At 40.5% G+C, this 20,407-nt stretch overlaps 1 protein-coding gene across 5 annotated transcripts in view; it reads left to right on the top strand.

Moving 5' to 3' along the window:
• The window catches only part of LOC122557824 (uncharacterized), a 272,621-nt gene that overhangs the window by 120,403 nt on the left and 131,811 nt on the right, over positions 1-20,407 (top strand). For 4 of the 5 annotated variants that reach the window (XM_087996567.1, XM_043705913.2, XM_087996568.1 and 1 more), the window contains exons 3-5: positions 15,532-15,611; positions 15,747-15,786; positions 18,707-18,787. In XM_087996567.1, the coding sequence (XP_087852693.1) occupies positions 15,532-15,611; positions 15,747-15,786; positions 18,707-18,787 (201 nt within the window). Of the gene's footprint in view, positions 1-15,531; positions 15,612-15,746; positions 15,787-18,706; positions 18,788-20,218; positions 20,334-20,407 lie in introns of those variants that run through there. The other variant, XM_043705914.2, reaches the window with a different exon arrangement.

The following is a 20,407-nucleotide window of genomic DNA, read 5'->3' as shown; positions in this document are numbered from 1 at the left end:
TATACAAACTGCTTTTTCCTGAATTGTACTGCGCTTGCTAATGTTGATGGAGCTGCATTCATCCAAGTAAGTGGTGGACAGGCCTTGGGGAGTCAAGAATGATTAACTTATACAAAGTTTCTACCTTCTGACCTGCTGTTCTAGCCATTGCATTTTCTTTTTATTCACATGTAGGACTTGGGTATTCTGGCTGGGCCAGCATTTATTGCTCCTCCCTTATTGCCCATGAGACGGTGGTGGTGAATTGCTACAAGACTATTCCAGTTAAGTTTCTGGTCAGTTCATTGATGGTGGGAAGTTCATTGGTGGTAATGTGCTAAATGTCAAGGAGCAATAGTTAGATTTTCTCTTGTTAGAGATGGTCTATTTCTGGCAATTGTATGGCGTGACAAAACACACAAGTGCTGCCTTCTTGGAAGTACCAGAAAGACAAAAGGAATCTAATCTCACATGAATAAATTGGGAAAAATATGTTGGTTTTCAAAAAGATGCCACTGTAATGTGATCACACTTTAGTTAATTCTGCAACATCGCCTCACATTGCCTAATAGACTTAGCACTATTGTTAAGTTGTTGGAGGAGACTTGTGCTCTGACATCAGTTCTCCAGTTTTACCAAAGCAGGAATAATCATGCTTTAACTTTGGAGCCTATATTAATGCCATGTGTTTTCTCTATAGCTATAGAGAAACCCTAACCATAAGAAATACAAGCATTTAGCGAATGTAAGGTACTTGCATGTTCACACGTTCAAATGCTGATCAAGGTCATATTTTGCTACTGATTCAGACTGGCCCTGTTTAATGAAAAGCTACTATGTGAGATACATTGTGCAAAGGCAATTGTCTTTCAACATTATACTTACAAATGATGAACACCACAATGTTATTTGGTTGTTCAATCTACATGTGGGTCATATTTTTGCTTTTTGGGGGTCTTACTGAAGCAATGCCTACTACCTTAATCTTTAATGCCATAGCTATGCACTGCCTCATAATGCAATGTTGTTTGCAAATAGAAACTCAGATGGCCTCCGGCTGTAGCACTAGATTCTGTAAACTATCTTCACCCAGTGGGCAACCACTTTTTCAATGCTAATTTAAGATCATTAGCCCCAGTGAGTCCTGATCAGTGGAAGAGAGGGAAAATGAGAGTTCAGGCCTTCAATGCAATGGGGTAGTTTCAGTGAATCACAATGTGAGGGAGGGGCTGTACAGGGAACAATGATGGAGGGAGCAGTGGTTGCATCAGAAGTACTGAGTAAAGTACTGTGTGGAGGAGTAGGGTGACTGGGTTTGAAATAGTGAGTCATACTACAGAAGCATGTTTCCTTTTCATTAAAAAAAGGTTGTATAAAAATAGATAAGTATGTATCCCAATTTCTAATTGATGCCCTGTGAAGTAGCTCCAATATGTTGGTTTACTGGCAATTCAGGTAATCAAATTCTTCCCATTGATAATCATAGCTAAAGAAAACTTGAACAAACAAAGCAGAAAAATGCATTTCTTTGTAAATGCAGATATTTTTGCTGGAATTTTGTCATGATTAATTTCTACATCAGTTGTAGTACACAATAGCTTTTGCTCACCAAGTTATTTCTAAAGTATAGAATCATGCAGAATGCTGATTTTATTTTAAAGAGAATTATCTTGTCTGATTAGGTGGTAGTCTCCTCCAGATTCATTTTTCTTTCTGTTTCGCCATCATTTAGAAAAAGCTGGGTTTTTTTTGTGGTTTCCTGCCCTGCTTGTTGCTACTATTTATTTGTGTATTGATCTGCACAAAAGTTACCATTCTGACAGGTTACATTAAAATTCAGAATGTCAGTGAAATTTGAAGTCTATAATTGTACAGTGCCTAAAACCCAATCCCAACCTTAATAACTCAATTGATTAACTGAGGTAAACACTGGCTTGCTTGATGTCAAATGAATGATCAAAAGATTTATTTTGGACATGGTATCTATTGCCTGATCTCCCATATGTGCTACTAACTGGAAACTAGAGACTTTTGAGAGCCCAGGATATCCACCTGAAACAGAGAACATGGAACTTTGAATGTGCCGTTTCGTTTCTGACCTCAATCCCAAATTTGACAGGCACTCAGTACATGCTTCCTGCAGTAGTTTTTTCCAAATATAGTAGAAGCGAATTAGTGGTCCTTTGGGATATCATTGGATACTGCTGACAAGGTAAATAATTCTTTTTTGCTTATCTTAATGTGGAGTCAAGAAGATCACAAATTCCATGAATATTGCAGTCAGCGGCCAATCTTGGGTTTTCTGCTTTCAATCATCCCTTCCCTAGTAGAACTTTCCTGTAAGTAGATGGACACATTGTCAAGATGGCTGATTTTTGAGACAGGCCTGACTGGCAGACTGAATTGGGCAGGAGGGCTATGGAAGGACAAAGGCAAGGTTTGTAATAGGGTTACAGTTTGGGAAATTAAATGTTAAATAGGGTGACAGTGCAAGGCAAAATACAATGATAATCCAGAAAGAAAAAGCAGTGAAACCTGAGTGACACATACTCGTCTGATTGTCTTGAATACTTCAATATAGAGCTTCAGATGTTCAATTCCAGGTATTATTGGTGTTTGACTTTTGTGTCCCCCTCTGGGAGTGGGATCAAAGATATTTCTAGGAGAGTATGAATGGCAAAATTGATTAGCTGCCATCCAAAGCAAAATGATCTGAAATTATTGAACTCCATATTCAGTTAAGAATTGATTGGATGATAAGTTGCTGTTTTTTGAGTGTAATTGAGCTTTCCAACAGCACTGCAGAATGTTGGAGACAGAGTGCAATGGAGAATTAAATTGGTGAACTTTTGGCTGAAAGGAGATGATCGACAAAGTGGTCATCCCATTTACATTTGATTTCTTCAACATAGGGGAGAATGAATTGTGAATAATAAATAAGAAGGCTCAATTGAAGGAATTACAAGAAAAACTTTAGAAGTTCCACAACCCCTTTAAAATTCAAGATATTTTAAATTGTATATTTCCATACCATTGATCTGAGTGCTTTTTAATCAGAACATATTTGCGCATTTTTCTGAATTTTTAATGTCAACCAAATAAAGTCTGCATCAACATTATGCTTGCCAATTTAAAATAACTGCATTCTTACCAGGTAAAATTACGAATGGTTGCTTTTTTTAAAGAATACAGTATTTGAATTTGCCGTGTACATAAAGTTCTCATAACCCAGCTAATCATAAAGTAATTGTAATTAGTCAGTAAGTCCGAGGTAATGAGTGTGATTTGAACTATACCTACTCAGTGGAATCTGTTTGGGTGGTCACTTCAAAACTTCCAGTGTACATACTTGCCCAGAGATGCCAGGACACCCACCAGTGGGGTCCATTTTGATTTTTCCTACCCAGATGTGTTATCACACAAACTAAGCAACTTCCCACCACCAAAATCATTATGACCTTTTTTGTAAACTACTAACCACCTTCTGTAGTAATCTGCACAGCCAATTAAATATTTACATGTAAAGCCTATTACAAACAAAGAACAAAGAAAATTATAATCCTTTGGCCCTCCAAGCCTGCACTGATCCAGATCCTCTTTTTCACACAGAGGGGGCTATGTGTATGGAATGAGCTGCCAGAGGAAGTGGTGGAGGCTGGTACAATTGCAACATTTGAGAGGCATTTGGATGGGTATATGAATAAGAAGGATTTGGAGGGATATGGGCAGGATGCTGGCAGATGGAACTAGATTGGGTTGGGATATCTGCTTGGCATGGACAGGTTGGACCGAAGAGTCTCTTTCCATGCTTTACATCTCTATGACTGGGCCTCTTGCTGAGATATTTGTATCATCGATACTCACAGGTGAGGTGCCGGAAGACTGGAGGTTGGCAAACGTGGTGCCACTGTTTAAGAAGGGCAGTTAAGACAAGCCAGGGAACTATAGACCGGTGAGCCTGACCTCAGTGGTGGGCAAGTTGTTGGAGAGAATCCTGAGGGACAGGATGTACGTGTATTTGGAAAGGCAAGGACTGATTAGGGATAGTCAACATGGCTTTGTGCGTGGGAAATCATGTCTCACAAACCTGATTGAGCTTTTTGAAGAAGTAACAAAGAAGATTTGAGGGCAGAGCAGTAGATGTGATCTATATGGACTTCAGTAAGGCATTCAACAAGGTTCCTCATGGGAGACTGATTAGCAAGGTTAGATCTCATGGAATACAGGGAGAACTAGCCATTTGGATACAGAACTGGCTCAAAGGTAGAAGACAGAGGGTGGTGGTGAGGGTTGTTTTTCACATTGGAGGCCTGTGACCAGTGGAGTGCCACAAGGATCAGTGCTGGGTCCTCTACTTTTTGTCATTTACAGAAATGATTTGGATGCGAGCATAAGAGGTACAGTTAGTAAGTTTGCAGATGACACTAAATTGGAGGTGTATTGGATAGCGAAGAAGGTTACCTCAGATTACAGCAGGATCTTGACCAGATGGGCCAATGGGCTGAGAAGTGGCAGATGGAGTTTAATTCAGATAAATGCGAGGTGCTGCATTTTGGGAAAGCAAATCTTAGCAGGACTTATACACTTCTTGGTAAGGTCCGAGGGAGTGTTGCTGAACAAAGAGACCTTAGAATGCAGGTTCATAGCTCCTTGAAAGTGGAGTCGAAGGTAGATAGGATAGTGAAGAAGGCGTTTGGTATGCTTTCCTTTATTGGTCAGAGTATTGAGTACAGGAGTTGGGAGGTCATGTTGCGGCTGAACAGGACATTGGTTAGGCCACTGTTGGAATATTGCATGCAATTCTTGTCTCCTTCCTATCGGAAAGATGTTGTGAAACTTGAAAGGGTTCAGAAAAGATTTACAAGGACGTTGCCAGGGTTGGAGGATTTGAGCTATAGGGAGAGGCTGAACAGGCAGGGGCTGTTTTCCCTGGAGCGTCGGAGGCTGAGGGGTGACCTTATAGAGGTTTACAAAATTGAGGGGCATGGAGAGGATAAATAGACAAAGTCTTTTCCCTGGGTTCGGTGAGTCCAGAGCTAGAGGGCATAGGTTTAGGGTAAGAGGGGAAAGATATAAAAGAGACCAAAGGAGCAACTTTTTCACACACAGGGTGATACGTGTATGGAATGAGCTGCCAGAGAATGTGGTGGAGGCTGGTACAATTGCAACATTTAAGAGGCATTTGGATGGGCATATGAATAGGAAGGGTTGGAGGGGTATGTGCTGGGTGCTGGCAGGTGGGACTAGATTGGGTTGGGATATCTGGTCGGCATGGACAGGTTGGACCGAAGGGTCTGTTTCCATGCTGTACATCTCTATGACTCTATCTCAACCTGTCACCTATTTTCTAAGGATTCATATCCTTCTGCTCCCTGCCCATTCATATATCTGTTTAGATACAGCTTAAATGACACTGTTGTGCCTGCCTCTACCACTTCCGCTGGCAACATGTTCCAGGCAGGCACCACCCTCTGCATATAGAACTTTCCACACATATCTCCCTCAAATTTTACCCCTCTCACCTTGAACTCATGACCACTAGTAATTGAGTCTGCTCCTCTGGGGAAAAAGCTTCTTGCTATCCACCCTGTCTATACTTTTCATGATTTTGTAGATCTCAGTCAGGTCCCCTCTCAGTCTCCATGTTTCTCATGAAAATAATCCTAATCTACTCAACCTCTCTTCATAGCTAGCGCCCTCCATCCAGGCAATATCCTGGTGAACCTCCTCTGCATCCTCTCCAAAGCATCCACATCCTTTTGGCAATGTGACGACCAGAACTGTACAGAGGTATTCCAAATGTGACCAAACCAAAGTCCTATACAACTGTAACGTGCTGCCAACTCTTGTACCCAATACCCCGTCCAATGAAGGAAAGCAAGCTGTATGCCTTCTTGACCACTTTATCAACCTGTGTTGGTACCTTCAGGGGGCAATGGACCTGAACACCCAGATCTCTCTGTACATCAATTTTACCCAGATCTTTTCCATCTACCGTATAGTTCACTCTTGAATTGGATTTTCCAAAATGCATTACCTTGCATTTGCCCTGATTGAACTCCATCTGCCACTTCTCTGTCCAACTCTCCAATCTGTCTATATTTTGCTGCATTCTCTGACAGTCCCCTTCACTATCTGCTACACTGCCAATCTTAGTGTCATCTGCAATCAGACCATCTATACCTTCCTCCAGATCATTTATGTATGTCACAAACAACAGTGGTCCAACACAGATCCCTGTGGAACACCACTGGTCACAGTTCTCCATTTTGAGAAGCTCCCTTCCCCTACTACTGTCTCCTGCTGCCCAGCCAGTTCTCTATCCATCTAGCTAGTACACCCTGGACCCCATGTGACTTTACTTCTTCCATCAGCCTACCATGGAGAGTATCAAATGCCTTACTGAAGTCCATGTGTATGACATCTACAGCCCTTCTCTCATCAATCAACTTTGTCACTTCCTCAAAGAATTCTATTAATTTGGTAAGACATGTCATTCCCTGCACAAAACCATGTTGCCAATCGCTGATAAGCCTATTTTCTTCCAAATGTAAATAGATCCTATCCCTCAGTATCTTCTCTAACACTAAGTGAATCCGAGTCAGTTGGGAAAATGAAAGGTGGGGGCTTTTGAGGGTGGAGTAAATGGGAGAAGTCAGAGGATGGGGAGAAGATAGGGTGGGGTCCCTTTTACACATCTCAGGTTCAAAGACATACTTGGAACCCATTTGTACTGTTAACTTAATAGTCTGAGTGTGAAGATACAGGTATCTTATCACCAGATGAAGAGGATTTTGTCCCAAAAGGTGCATGTTTTTACTTGCAGATTTTGAAAGAACAAGAATGCATTCCCGATGATCCCAGCATCTAAATTGACTTATTAGGTTGAACAAATTTATTATGCCTCTGCCTACTTCCCAGCCAGTCAGGAAGAGAAAGAAGGTGGCCAGTGGGAATTAAATGAAGCCTGAGGATTGCATCATTTTAACCTGGGCTGGTCAAGGGATCGAAATGAAGGTCTGAAATTGTTGGAAGAACTTAGCAGATCTGGCAACATCTGTGGAGAGAAAGCAGAGTTAACCTTTTAAGTCTATTGATCCTTCTTCAGAACATTTTCAAATAAAGAAGAATGAGAGGCAACCTTTTTGAAACATTGAAGTACTAAAGGGACTTGTCAGGAAATATGTGGAAAGATTGTTTGCTTCTGGGAGAGTCTAGAAACAGGAGACATAATCTTCGAATGAGGGGTCACACATCTAAGACAGAGATGAGAATTTTTTTGTCTGAGGGTAGTGAATCTGCTGGAATTCTTAACCACAGAGGTCATTGGGCTGGGTCATGAAGTACATTCGCAGCTGAGATAGTCGGATATTTGATCATAAAGGGAATCAAAGATGATGGGGAAGAGGCAGGAAAGTGGACTTGAGGATCATCAGAATATCCATGATTATATTAAATGGTGGAGCAAACTCTAAGGGCTAAATAGCTTTTTCTACTCTTACGCCTTATGATCACCAAGGTGTCTCCAACAGCACTTTCCAACCTGCAACCTCTCCCATCTAGAAAGATGAGGGAAACAGATGTATGGGAGAACAACCTCTCGTAAGTTACCTCAAAGCTACACACCATCCTGACTTGAGAACCATATTGTCATTCCTTCATTGTCACTGGATCAACATCCTGGAAATCTTTCCAAACAGCTTTGTCGGCATACGAACATCCCAAGAATACAGCAATTCAAGAAGGCAGTTTGCCACCACCTTCTGTAGGTCAATTGGGCAATAATGGTCAATAAATGCTGGCTTAGCCAGCGATACTCACATCCCGTGATTTTTTTTTTAAAAGAGAGCTTCCCACCTTTAACATATCTCAGTTGACTGCAACAAAGATGTTTAAATTTTTTTAGCACACAGTGATATCACACTTCAACTAAAACATCATTTGGTAGTTTAAAAATGAAGGAATCAGTTACAAGGTTTTCTTGAGTGAAAGAAAGAGGACTTCTATTGCTTACGTGACAAAATGTAGTAAAATGCAACAGAAATGACTGAAAACACCCTGAAATTACTGATGAATTTTAAGAAGTGTAATGTTTAAAATGTATCCGGCACCAAAAGAAAGATGAAGAATTTCCAGTTTAGAAAGTCCTTCGAGTCCGTGACTACAGTTGTTCAGTTGGTGACTAGTATCCTCAGCAGTAGGAAAATTTGTAGTTATTTTTGGGTTCTTGGTGAAAGGACATTCTTCTGATTTTCTTTGTAATTGTTGTCTTTCGAGAGGCTGAGTGAGGAGCAGGGCGAGAGAGAGAGAAAGTGTTCTGGTTTTGCAGTTCAAATCCATCATTCTTCTCTCTTTCCTTTGCCTAAAACAACCACCTGAAGTACAGTTTCTTTGTGTGTTCCCATCTCTAGCTTCATTTTTATTTCAATTAAGATAATCTGCACAAGGCCTGAGACAGGGAAATACATAAGGGGCAAATATCTAGAATGGGGGGGTTGGTGGGTGGGGTGAGTGTGTCTGTCTAGGGGACCCATGGTTTTGAGATTAGGTCCCAAGCTCTGAACGATGTCAGTTATGGTAATAAATTTTTTAAAATTGAGTGACATGTTGAGTGAATCCCTTCTCAACATCAAAATAAAAAGCGTTCTACTTTCCAACCCAGTCTTGGATCTTGAGTGGAGATTCTCACCTCATTGATATGCAGGTTTCCATTCTCCTATCTACCGGATGGAAACCAGACACCGAGAATTCCAGACATGTAAGTCTGAGTGGGTACATGACAACTTCAGCTCACTGCTTGTCCTCTGGACCTCCACCTCGAATACCCTGCAGTAATATCTCAGGCTCACAGAGATAGGTACAACAGCAGAGAGAGAGGAGTGTGAGTGTGAGTGTGAGTGTGAGTGTGAGTGTGAGTGTGAGTGTGAGTGTGAGTGTGAGTGTGAGTGTGAGTGTGAGTGTGAGTGTGAGTGTGAGTGTGTTGCGAAGGTCAGTGACCTCCTGCTGCACATTTATGTGCACCACTAACATGGGTGGCAATTTTGGACTAGGTTAGCACAGTCTAATCCTGAGGTGAGGAATACAGTCCTCCTCATGCTCTCTTGTCTGCAAAGTGAGGTGTCAATTTCGTTATCAGTCATGTCTGGGGCAAATGTCATGAACTGTACATGGAAGCTGTGGACTACCAGAACTTGGCTGGGTGCACAACATCATTTCAAAGATGACAAGAGGTGTGAGGCGTCACTGCATTCCCAGTAGTGGACATCAGCTTTGACAAGTAGTGAATTGGGTTAGCATCTGGAGAAGAGGCTGCCACAGGGGCTTGGTAGATAGTTAATGTAATGAGTTTGGGACGATCGTGTGAGAAAATCTGCTAAGCTGTGGAGAGAAATTCTCCATGAAACTCGTCTCACTAATTATATTTGATGCTCCTAGGATGCCTGCTGGAACGTCTCTGGTGCCAGTGTCATTTCAAATCCCAGTTGTGTACCTGGTCAACCATTGAAAATTGAGTTGCTCTTCACCATCAACCTCGTAGTGAGAGAGCAACACTTCAGTGCAAAAGTGGCACGGCTGACACTTCTTTGCAATACAACTGCTAATTCCGACATCTGTCTCACAAGCCACACAACTTACCCATTTTTAGCCACATACTAACTTATATCCTTTTCTAAGTTACTGCTACTCCTTCCCCATTGCCTTCTGTAGCCAAGCATCTTATCATTGTTCAATATGGAACTGTCACATATAGGGAAGTCTCGGTCATCTCAAAACATTCATCTTTATTTAGAAGCACCAAGACTGAACTGAAATCAATCAAACAAACTGCATTGCATGTTGAACACCAGCAATTTAAAGTCAACGAGTGATCACTGTTCCCAACTCTCATCTACAGGAACTGGCTGTCAGTTAGGTCTTGCCTGACTCCTAGTGTCTGATGCATCTGCTCAATGTCTTCATCCTCCTTCTTGGAAGACTATTCCTACTCTCTCAGGTTGTATAAATCTGTCATGACCTCTTCATTGCATTATCCAGTTGTGCAGAGCACAGCATACTAGGATTATGTGACACATGGTGCCAAGAACATACTGCAAGGCTGCCCCCTCCCTGAATAGGCCAAGTTGTAGGCCTACCATATGCACCACCACGCTGTGGTCAAGGAATGGGCTGTACTAATATCTATGTTTTGTCTTAGGAGTGCATAATGTAGTCAACAGCCATTGTTGCAATGTGTGCCTTGTCTCCCAATAACCATCCCTTCAAGACATCTGGTCTCTCAAATGAAGCAAGATCATAAGAGTTCGCAAGGATATAGACACTGTGGCAGCTCAGAGGGTACTGGGCACAAACTTTTAAGAAGTAGAACCAACAACTGTAGATCACTGGCACCTTGATGGAATGGAGCCCTTTTCTATGAATGATAACACATAGCTGTGTTATGATATGTTGCCAAACCCAACTGCTCAGTCTGCAGCACTGACCTTGTCATAAGGAAGCAAGATGAAGCAATGTGATCTGACACAAATGACATTGATAACCATTTTGATGCATTTGTGGATGGATGATTAAGATATCCCATACAGGTCTCCAGTGATTTTTTGGAAGGACCTAGCTGCGTAAAAGTTGAACACAGCGATTACCTTAACAACAGCTGAAATAGAATGGTTACTCCCTGTTGCAAGTCCCGCTCCAGCAGTTAGCACAGTTCAGTGACAGTATCCCAAGACATCTTAAGTCTGCACTGACACTACAGAAAAGATGACATCAAAGTCAAAGATTTCAGTCCTTCCTGTGCCTAGTGCACATCCTGGCAGGTTCTTCAGCTGAAACCTCTTGGTATGCTGTTCAGCATCCGCTGTCGGCTGCTGCTGCTGGTGCTGGACTTGCTGGCACATCTGTTTCTCTTCCATTTCTTTGCACCTTCGCTACTCACAGCAACAGAGAGAATCTCACCTGCAGTAGCTGGATCCACCAATCATGCTTGCGATAAACCTCATGACTCGGATTCTCCCTAGGTGACGTTGAGATGCCAGTTGATAGGGAATAATACTTGATAAATGTCTTGTTAATGTCACAACTCACCTCATTGACACTGACTCCCATTTTACTGAATACGCCAAACAAGCTAAATATCAGGAATACTCGACAAGGAAACCAGAGAGTGTATCTCCCAGATTCAACTCATGCTTGCACCAAGCCACCTCCAATGTGGAACACTGGACAGCAACATTTCAGAGCATGATCCATTGGCATCAGCTACTGCTCCATCCTAGCAGTGGAACTGGAGACTATGTTAAGAGATAACGGGGTGAAGAGAAAGAAGAAAACCTACTCACGGCACTTTGATGGCCTGGCTTCTATGTGCCTATTACTTTCAACTTAAATGTTCCTGGTGTTAAGCCATTTGTTTGTGAATCTCTCTGTCAATGCAAAATGCATCTTAGAATCATCCACAGCACCTCATTGCCACAGACAAAGCTCCATGAATGGAAAATTGTGCTGACAATCTATTGCAATGGGAACAATGCACACACAAGGCATTGGGCCATGATGATATCTTTGTTCCCCTCCTCATTCGACATCCCTAATGATTCACTTCCTCTGTATACAAAGGTGCAGATGACCAAGAGCTGTCGACAAGTCACTGTGACAGGGAAGTTTAACTTGCAGAGAGGGTCAATGGTGAAGGATGCTCAGGGAATGGGAAGCTTGTGAGTCTTAATATTGTACATTATGTGGGCCTGTTAACTGTTCTTTCCTTTTAAAACCCCCTTCAAAATGGCTCCCTGCCTGGAACTATTAATTGCTACCTTAACCAGGCCCCAGAACATGTCCATGAAGAGGTTCTCTTTCATGATGCCCAAAGATCAGGAACATGACGCTGAAATGCAAAAAGGTTTCTGAAATAACCATATAGGGAAGGGAACCCAGGCTTTTTTTAAGAACCATTACCAAATTACTTGAATACTTAATTATCATTTAACAAATACCAAACGCTGCCTACTAGAGACAGCATCACAATGATAGAAATAAAATTAGGAGAAAACAAGGGAGGAGGCTAACTCAGAATGGAGTTGATAGAGGAGACAATGCATTTCACCTCGTGTGGTGCCCACCTCTGTCTAAAGGTTTGAGGGTGTTGGTGGACTCTGCGTGCTCCCTCTCCAAGGCATGAACATAGCCACTGAAGGGAGGCAGGCAGTTGTGAATTGAAATCCGTTCTGTGGCTCACTGCCTGGATGTAGTAATAGCTATATTAGCCAGGATAGGAGTAGTCCCCCAATCTACCCACTCCTTCACAGTGGATTCAGAAAGCCTCAGCAACTGTCTGTGTGGAGTTTGCACATTTTCCCTATGTCTGCATGGGTTTCCTCCAGGTGCTCTGGTTTTCTCCCACAGTCCAAAGATGTGCAGGTTAGGTGAACTGGCCATGCTAAATTGCCTGTAGTGTCCAGAGATGTATAGGTTGAATGGATTAGCCATGGCAAATGCAGGCTAACAGGGTAGGGTAGGATAGGATCTGGGTGGGATGCTGCTCAGAGTTGGTGTGGACTTATTGGGCCAAATGGGTGTTTCCACACTCTGGGAATTGTATAAAAGTCAGGAGTGTGAGACCAAAGTGCAACCAAAAGAATATTAACAGGTTTCTCAAATAACTAGATAGGGAGAAGAACCCAGCTCTATTTTTTTTAAATTAAAAAATACACCACTAAAGCACCCAATTAACTATTTATCAATGAACAAATAGCAAACTTTCAATCTGTAACATGTAAACAAAGGGAATAGCCTTTTTTTACCTGAAGAACCCATTTCAAAGAAATTTTCCAAAAATATAAATTGTTTGGAGCTGTAGATTAAAGAAGTTAACATTTTAAAAGATCACATAAAGGAATAAACTTAAATTAAGGTGATAAAGTCATTTATTAAAATATGTTGTTATCAAATAATGTAAACAGCCAATTACCCATCTTTAATAAAAGCAAAATATTAGATGCAAGAAATCTGAAACTAACACAAAGAAACTTATTAGGTCTGGCAGCATTTGTGGAGAGAGAAGCTGAGTTAGCATTTTGAGTCTGAAATGACTCTTTACATTTTCATTAAGTGGCTGGAAAAAATGGAAGATGTAAATCTTGAGAAGTTCAGTAACATTGAATCTAATACAAAAGGTCTCAATACAAATTAAACGCATTTTCTACTTTTCTAACTTTTCATAGACAGCTACAATAGATGGCTACTTTCATTTGAGTTTCATATTTTTAGTAGGTACAGTTGACTATCCTTTATTCTGAAAACAATAGACAAATTGATTGAGAAATGGTTTGGAAACAACCTACTATATTTTTTGCAAACAATACTAGTTTCTGCTTGAAAGAAAACCCCTCTACTGAAAGTAGTAGGACTATGATTCCTTGTTAAAAATCACACAACACCAAGTTATAGTCCAACAGGTTTGATTGGAAGCACGAGCTTTCGGAGCACTGCTCCTTCATCAGGTGGTCCACCTGATGAAGGAGCAGCGCTCCGAAAGCTAGTGCTTCCAATTAAACCTGTTGGATTATAACCTGGTGTTGTGTGATTTTTAACTTTGTACACCCCAGTCCAACACTGGCATCTTCAAATCGTGACTATGATTCCTTGTAGCTTTCTGTTCAGTGTATCTTAATGTTATGTGATTTCAACCATTGTTAATAATGTTTTATTTCAATTGTGATGTGTTAGTTTGTCAGATTTACATTCCTTCGCATGTAAAAACATCTTAATTTCTCCTGTAATGCTATAAATTGAGCCAAAATATTTCACTAGATAGCCAATATAATTTATTATGAAGAATATACAGCACTGTGGCTCAGTGGTTAGCACTGCTGCCTCACAGCGCCAGGGACCCGGGTTTGATTCCACACTTGAGCAACTGTGTGGAGTTTGCACATTCTCCCTATCTCTGCAGGGGTTTTCTCCAGGTGCTGTGGTTTTCTCCCACAGTCGAAAGATATATTGGTTAGGTGGATTAGCCATGGGAAATGCAGGGTTACAGGGATAGGGTAGAGGGGTGGGTCTGGGTGAAATGCTGTTTGGAGGGTTTGGGCCAAACAGCATGTTTCCAGTCAGTAAGAAATTCTATGAAGAATAATAAGGTCAGAGTATTCAGAGCTAACTTCAGCTAATAAAGTGCACAATTGTCTGAGAATTGGCTGTGAAAGGTTGGACATTATGGGTTATTGAATACATGAAAACAGCACCACTTGCAAGTATCCCTCCAAGTCATACATAGTCCTGACCTGGAAAAATGGGTTGAATCGTACTTTTCTTATGGCTAAATGTGAGTTGTCTTGGGTTTTTGGAGGGATTTCTACCACAATGCCTAATGTGATTTATGGCTGTATTTGACAAATCTCACTTCATTAATTGAAAATGTGTTGCTGGAAAATCGCAGCAGGTCAGGCAGCATCCAGGGAACAGGAGAATCAACGTTTCGGGCATAAGCCCAAAGAAGGGCTTATGCCCGAAACGTCGATTCTCCTGTTCCCTTGATGCTGCCTGACCTGCTGCGCTTTTCCAGCAACACATTTTCAGCTCTGATCTCCAGCATCTGCAGTCCTCACTTTCTCCTCACTTCATTAATTACCAATTCTGCTCTTTTAGCATTCCTCGTGTCCATTTCTGGCTTCATCTCACCATGCATTGTTCCCAGAAAACCTCCTTGACTCAGTTGAATTCACTGAGAGACCAACATCCCTTGTGACCATGCCATCACTGGCAACATCATGGCACAGAAACCTTGCTGCCCGTGGCCCAGTGAACTCAAACAAAAGCGTGTTTTATGTGTAGCAGATGCTTAGGTCCCACCTAACCCATCGACTTATGCCTGTATCTGCCCACTTTTCCACATCAGCCTCTGTCATACGCTGCCCCCCAAAGACAGGTGGATCCTGGCTGTGGCTGAACCCCTGTTTTGCGTCATCCAAATCCCACTGTATTCCCACTCTTACAAATCAAAGGCTCTTTTGTGAATTGGCTGCTACAATTAACATCCTCACCTCTACTTTGTTTTGCATTATCTTTATATGCTGCAGCATATTATTTTTATGAATTAAAGTATAATTGTGGAACTTGAACATAAACTGTTCAACTGGAAAGTTAATATAAAATTAATATATAAAGTAAAATTGTGATTTTATACAGTTGTACTCAATAGGAGTTCAGGGCATTAATGAACATATGCAATGTTTCTTATTTACAATTTGAATGCTTGAACCTGAGCAATACACATCAGTTCCCTATCACATCAATGTGACTATCTTTTTGTTTGCTATGATGTAGATCTTGAGTGTCCGTGAGTGAAATTGCTAATTGGTGCTAGCACAGTTCTGGTGCTGTTGATGCTTGCCTACTTCAAGCTACCAGAATTATCATTCTGTCATTCTGGTCTGGATTTAAGCTAGTGCTAACTCACTTCATGATACACTCCTGATAATAATAAATTCTTTGAAAGTAAAAAGTATGTTGTTCAGTGTCTTAAATTGAATTAAAGACTTTTGTATATTAAAACAGGGCAGGCAAGATGGGACCTCAATTGATCCATGGGAAGATTTCAATTTATACAAAGTTGTGGACAGATTTGGCTTTCTGCAGTAAGTTCAATAAGTTTGAATGTTTCGATAAGTATTTTGCATTTTTGTTGCGATATGTCAGATGCATTTATTATGCTATTTGTTATTAAGGTATGTCCTTCCCAAATTAATACCAATGTTATAATGTACTTTCAGTGAACATGAGCTGCCTATGCCAACACTGTTGGAGGAAAAGGTAAGATATGTAATGGCATTATAACAAATACTAGTTTATTGTTGAACAATTCCACATTAGTCCATACGTGATAGTGGATAGGTAAAACTGCTCTTAGTGTTACACATAAAATGAAATCACAGCTTTTTGCAAATGGAAACTGAAAAACTGCATTTCAGTGTAGTTTTAGATGACTCAGTCTTGGAGTAGTATGGATGTTAGAATTGGGGGATTTGATGTGCAAAGCTGCTTACCTCACCAAGCTATGCATTTTAGTAACATCGACAATAGATTTAAGTTTGCTTGTAGTGGTGATTTTTGCTGTCCAAACTTGCTTACCTCACCAAGTTACGCATTTTCGTAACATCCAACTTCAATGTTGATGCTTCAATTTTTTTCATACACTGGAATGTCAAACCCTGCTCTGCCATTTAAAAATAAAGCAACTTGCTCCAGTCAAGGGAGGGAAAATTAAAGGTTGACTGAACTTGAACCCCTCCTATACATCCACCTAACAGTTGGTTCCAGAGCAAGACTCTCAGAGAACTGGAATAGATTTGTTAGTTACATTAGAAGCTCAATAGCAGTCTGTGTAAGACATTAAAGTTTCTACTAGACGGATGAAGGACCAGCTGATGTATAAGAAGGTGGTGTGGAACAAAGAAGCATGATGATTCTAGTTAGTGTAGTGTAAGTCTGATATAACATGGATGTTGGGTGCAAGAATTAAGACTGCAATATACCTTGATCATGTGATAGCCATGGGTGATCAAACTCACTGTGACTATCTTGGGAAATAGTGTTGGTTCAATTTACTTAGTCTAGTATTCGTGCTCCAATGTGTTAAGGTCAATGATAATCAACAGAAGTGTCAAATACTCTCCTGAGAGCAGTCACTTCTCTCAGCAATCCCTGAAATTGCAAGTGAAGATTTTCAAGCAAAGGAACCATAAAATATTTAAAATGGGCCAACGTGCCTGTGCCACCATGTGGCTTGGAAGATAAAAGAAGCTGATTTCCTGTACACAAAGACTCAAACATAAAATTTGGGATGGGAAAATGTCCAAGCTATTTCTGTGTAAAAGCTGCATTTGGTAAAGTAAAGAATTTGTTTTCTTTGTAAAAACACACTCACAAATATAGGCATGAGGTTCTCCCAGTTGACTGCCATAACTTCAGCAGAAGATTCCTGAAAATTCTGCATACCGTGTATTGTTTATGTAATTTATTTGGGGTTCTGCAGATATTCCATCCAAGTTTAGTGGCCAATTGTAAGAATCCATTTAAATGTTGATTTTCAAAAAAGGGCTGATTATGCCAACTACCGGTATTCAACGTACAGCATTTGTACCTTAAATAGGTCATTTACAGTGATTACACAAGTAACCTGATTGCCATTATTGCAGCGATATCCCTGAGCAAAACTGAAGCTAAAAAGATGAGACTGAAAACAGGCTGTCTGGTGTTGAGCTCAGATTTTAAAACTACTACTGTTCCATTCTCACTCAACTGAACAAGTTGAAATAATTCATATTTACCTTAATTGTGAAATGTGTAAATGTTGAAATAGGTATGCTTTCGCTGAACCAAATAGGGATTGTTTTTGAGAGCCATGAGAACCTTTTCTCAAAAAATCGCAGTATGTTGAACCCTATTATATCCTCATACATATATTGAGGTAGAAAGTTGAGAATTCTACCATAATTTAAAATAATTGCTTTCATTAAATCTATAATGATTATCCAACTCCAATTAAAACAGAAAAATATTGGGAAGCTTAACACATTAATTTTCTGATCACTGACTACAACTTCTTTGTAAAGCTTTACAATTAACTCTCATTTTGTTGAAGTATTAGAATTTTTAATAAATTATAAATAAGTTATCCAATTCATGAAGAAAATTTCATTTCCAAAAATTTATTTTACAAACTTGAGAGACCTGTTCTTGGCTTATTTGCACTGGGCACATTTTCAATTAATCTCTGTTGTTTAGGAGTAAAACGATTTATTCATTCACTGATCATCGTTCTCTTGCCATGATTTTCATTATAATGTCACTCCTTCACAGCACTAAAATTTCAAAACATGATGGAATTAACCCTATATTTTGAATTAGCACCAAGGTAACAGGCTCTTCACAACACATATGATGCTGAAATAGCTAATTTTGAAAGATCAAGGAATCTTAGCAAAGTCATCACAACATGTCCAATCAACATACATCAGAACAAAGCCAATTAAATGTCAAAGTGTACTGTCAAAACATTAGAATATAGGAACATAGGAGGCTATCAATTAGCATATTGATGTAGTCATCTGGTAGTATAGACTGTATTATTATTGCACCTTGAGTAATGTTTCAACTTCTGAATGCTGAGACACAAGGAGATGTTCAAATAGTGCGGTTTGCAAAGAAAAGTCGTAGAGCTGATGTCTTATGTGTAAATTCTGGCTTAAAATAAAAGATTGAACACACTTGCATTTTTCAACCAAAGGAAACATTTGAGAGGAATTCTGAGGAAGGGTACATTAGATACTTAAGGAAACGGAAAAGGTAACTTTAAATGTACCTTATAAAGAGTAGAATGTGTGGACATACATCCAGAAGAATAAAATATAAATTTGCAGAACAACTGATAAGATGTAGCATAGACTTCCAGTTCAAGTAATGAGGGAATAAGCTCCAGAGATGTTTTAAGGAACATTTGAAGTGGGGGAGAGAGACATAGCATTTTCCTGGGTGAGTAAAGTAAGAAAATGCTGAATGCCTTTCCTCATAATAATTATCTTGTCTAGAAAATAAATTTTAAATAATTATATTTGACATATTTGTCTATTAGAAGTACCTGAAACTGCAAAACCACTGTACTAGAAGCTGAATAATTATTGAAAGAAGCACCTGCTTTTTAATGTATGACAGTTTTATTTCTGTTTTACAGCTTAAACATTTGGAGATTGAAAGAATACCGAAATGGGTCAAAATGGTTAAAAAATGGGATAAGTACAGAAACAGTGACAAGGTAACATTTATTACTTAGAATTCAATCTCAATAAATCTAATTTTATATGTTTGAGTTATGCTTCATTTTTGAAACAAAAGTCAGTTCCAAGAATAATTTTCATAATTCACTCTAGAACTGACTTATACTGGTATAAATTAAATGAGTTGTTTATAATTTGGTGCAGCTCTAGCATAACTGAGAAATCAACTTTTTGGATTCCAGATTATTTGCTTCAAAGATTTTCACATGATGATATAGGAGCTGGAAAACCTGAGGCATGTTTATGCTGTGTAGAAACAAAACAAGAAAGAGACCAGGGATAATAGTTGATCACTTGATAAAAAGCTCACAAGCAGAGTGAGGTATCTGTGTAGTATTTAGGTTGTATTTTTCAGTTCACCTTTGGCCCCCAGACACAGTGATTTAACCTATGCAGAAGGGGCAGACTATAATGACGAGGAAGGTACCAAATTTAAGGGTACAGGGGAACCTCAATTATCCAAATACCAATTGTCCAAAAATTGGATTATCCGAAGATGATCTCTAGGTTCCAATAGAAATACTACATCAAAGATGTGTTTCTAACAGTGATCGCGTCTTTTCTTTACAGTGATTATACAGGATCCGTCTTCAAATGACTGACTTCCCGCACTTTGTCCCCACACTTTCCCTGATGTTGTACAGAGGAGTGTACCCTAAACCCACCGCCCTACCCCCTCCCAAGATAATCTGACTAACAGGGCAGAGGTGGAACCTGTCAAAAAGTTGCAGTAAAAAGTGTGTGTGCACGCGCGCTGTTTGGAGAATTACCCCACAAAGGCGGCATCAGCAGCAGTCTTACTTTTGGTGTCCAGTCCGGCTGCCCTGGAGAGGGGGCAGGGCAGAGTTGTACGGAAATGGGTGTTGGGGACAGAGTTAGACGGGATGGGCAGGGGCAGTGTTGGACGGGGATGGGGGAGACTGGGGCAGAGTTGGACAGGGATGGGATGCAGGGGCAGTGCTGGACAAGGATGGGGGAGCAGATTTAGATGGGGGTGTAGGCAATGCTGGATGGGGAGGTGGAGGCGGGGGCAGTGCTGGACTGGGATGGGGGGACGGAAGTAGAGTTGGACGGAGATGGGGTCGCGGTGTTGAGGTCCGGGGGGTGGTTTTGGGGGTGGGGCCTGCGGGATGATGTCTGGGGGATGGGGGGAGGACATCGGGGTGGGGACGGGGCGGCGTTGGATGGGGTTGGGATGGTATTGGGGGGGGTGGGGAAGGTTTGCGCTCTGTGCTGCTGCAGTCTCCTGAACAAAGAACAGACTTTAAAAACTCCGAGCGCCAGAGGAAAGGCCTTTAATCGATTTATCGGAATGAAATAGTGCACGCCCGTCACATTCAGATAATCGCGGTTCCCCTGTACATTGCTGTAAGAATAACTGTATCTATTTATAAAAATTGCAGGGTTATGATTTTTAAAATGATGAATGATGCCGTCTGACTAGACATGTTTTTGAATTGGAAATGGAAGACGAGTAGAAATTATATCATAAAATCTATGAACAAAGAATTAGGTCAAATACAAGTAAGTATTTTTGCTTCAGAGCCTTTGGGATGAATCATCAAAAAAGTTATGATTTAAGAGTGAACCAAGTCCTT

Source organism: Chiloscyllium plagiosum, unplaced genomic scaffold (assembly GCF_037043375.1).
Source record: "Chiloscyllium plagiosum isolate Xiang-an unplaced genomic scaffold, Cpla_swu_hap1 HiC_scaffold_18, whole genome shotgun sequence".
Taxonomy (NCBI): Eukaryota; Metazoa; Chordata; class Chondrichthyes; order Orectolobiformes; family Hemiscylliidae; genus Chiloscyllium; species Chiloscyllium plagiosum.
This window is presented reverse-complemented; position numbering and strand designations above follow the sequence as displayed.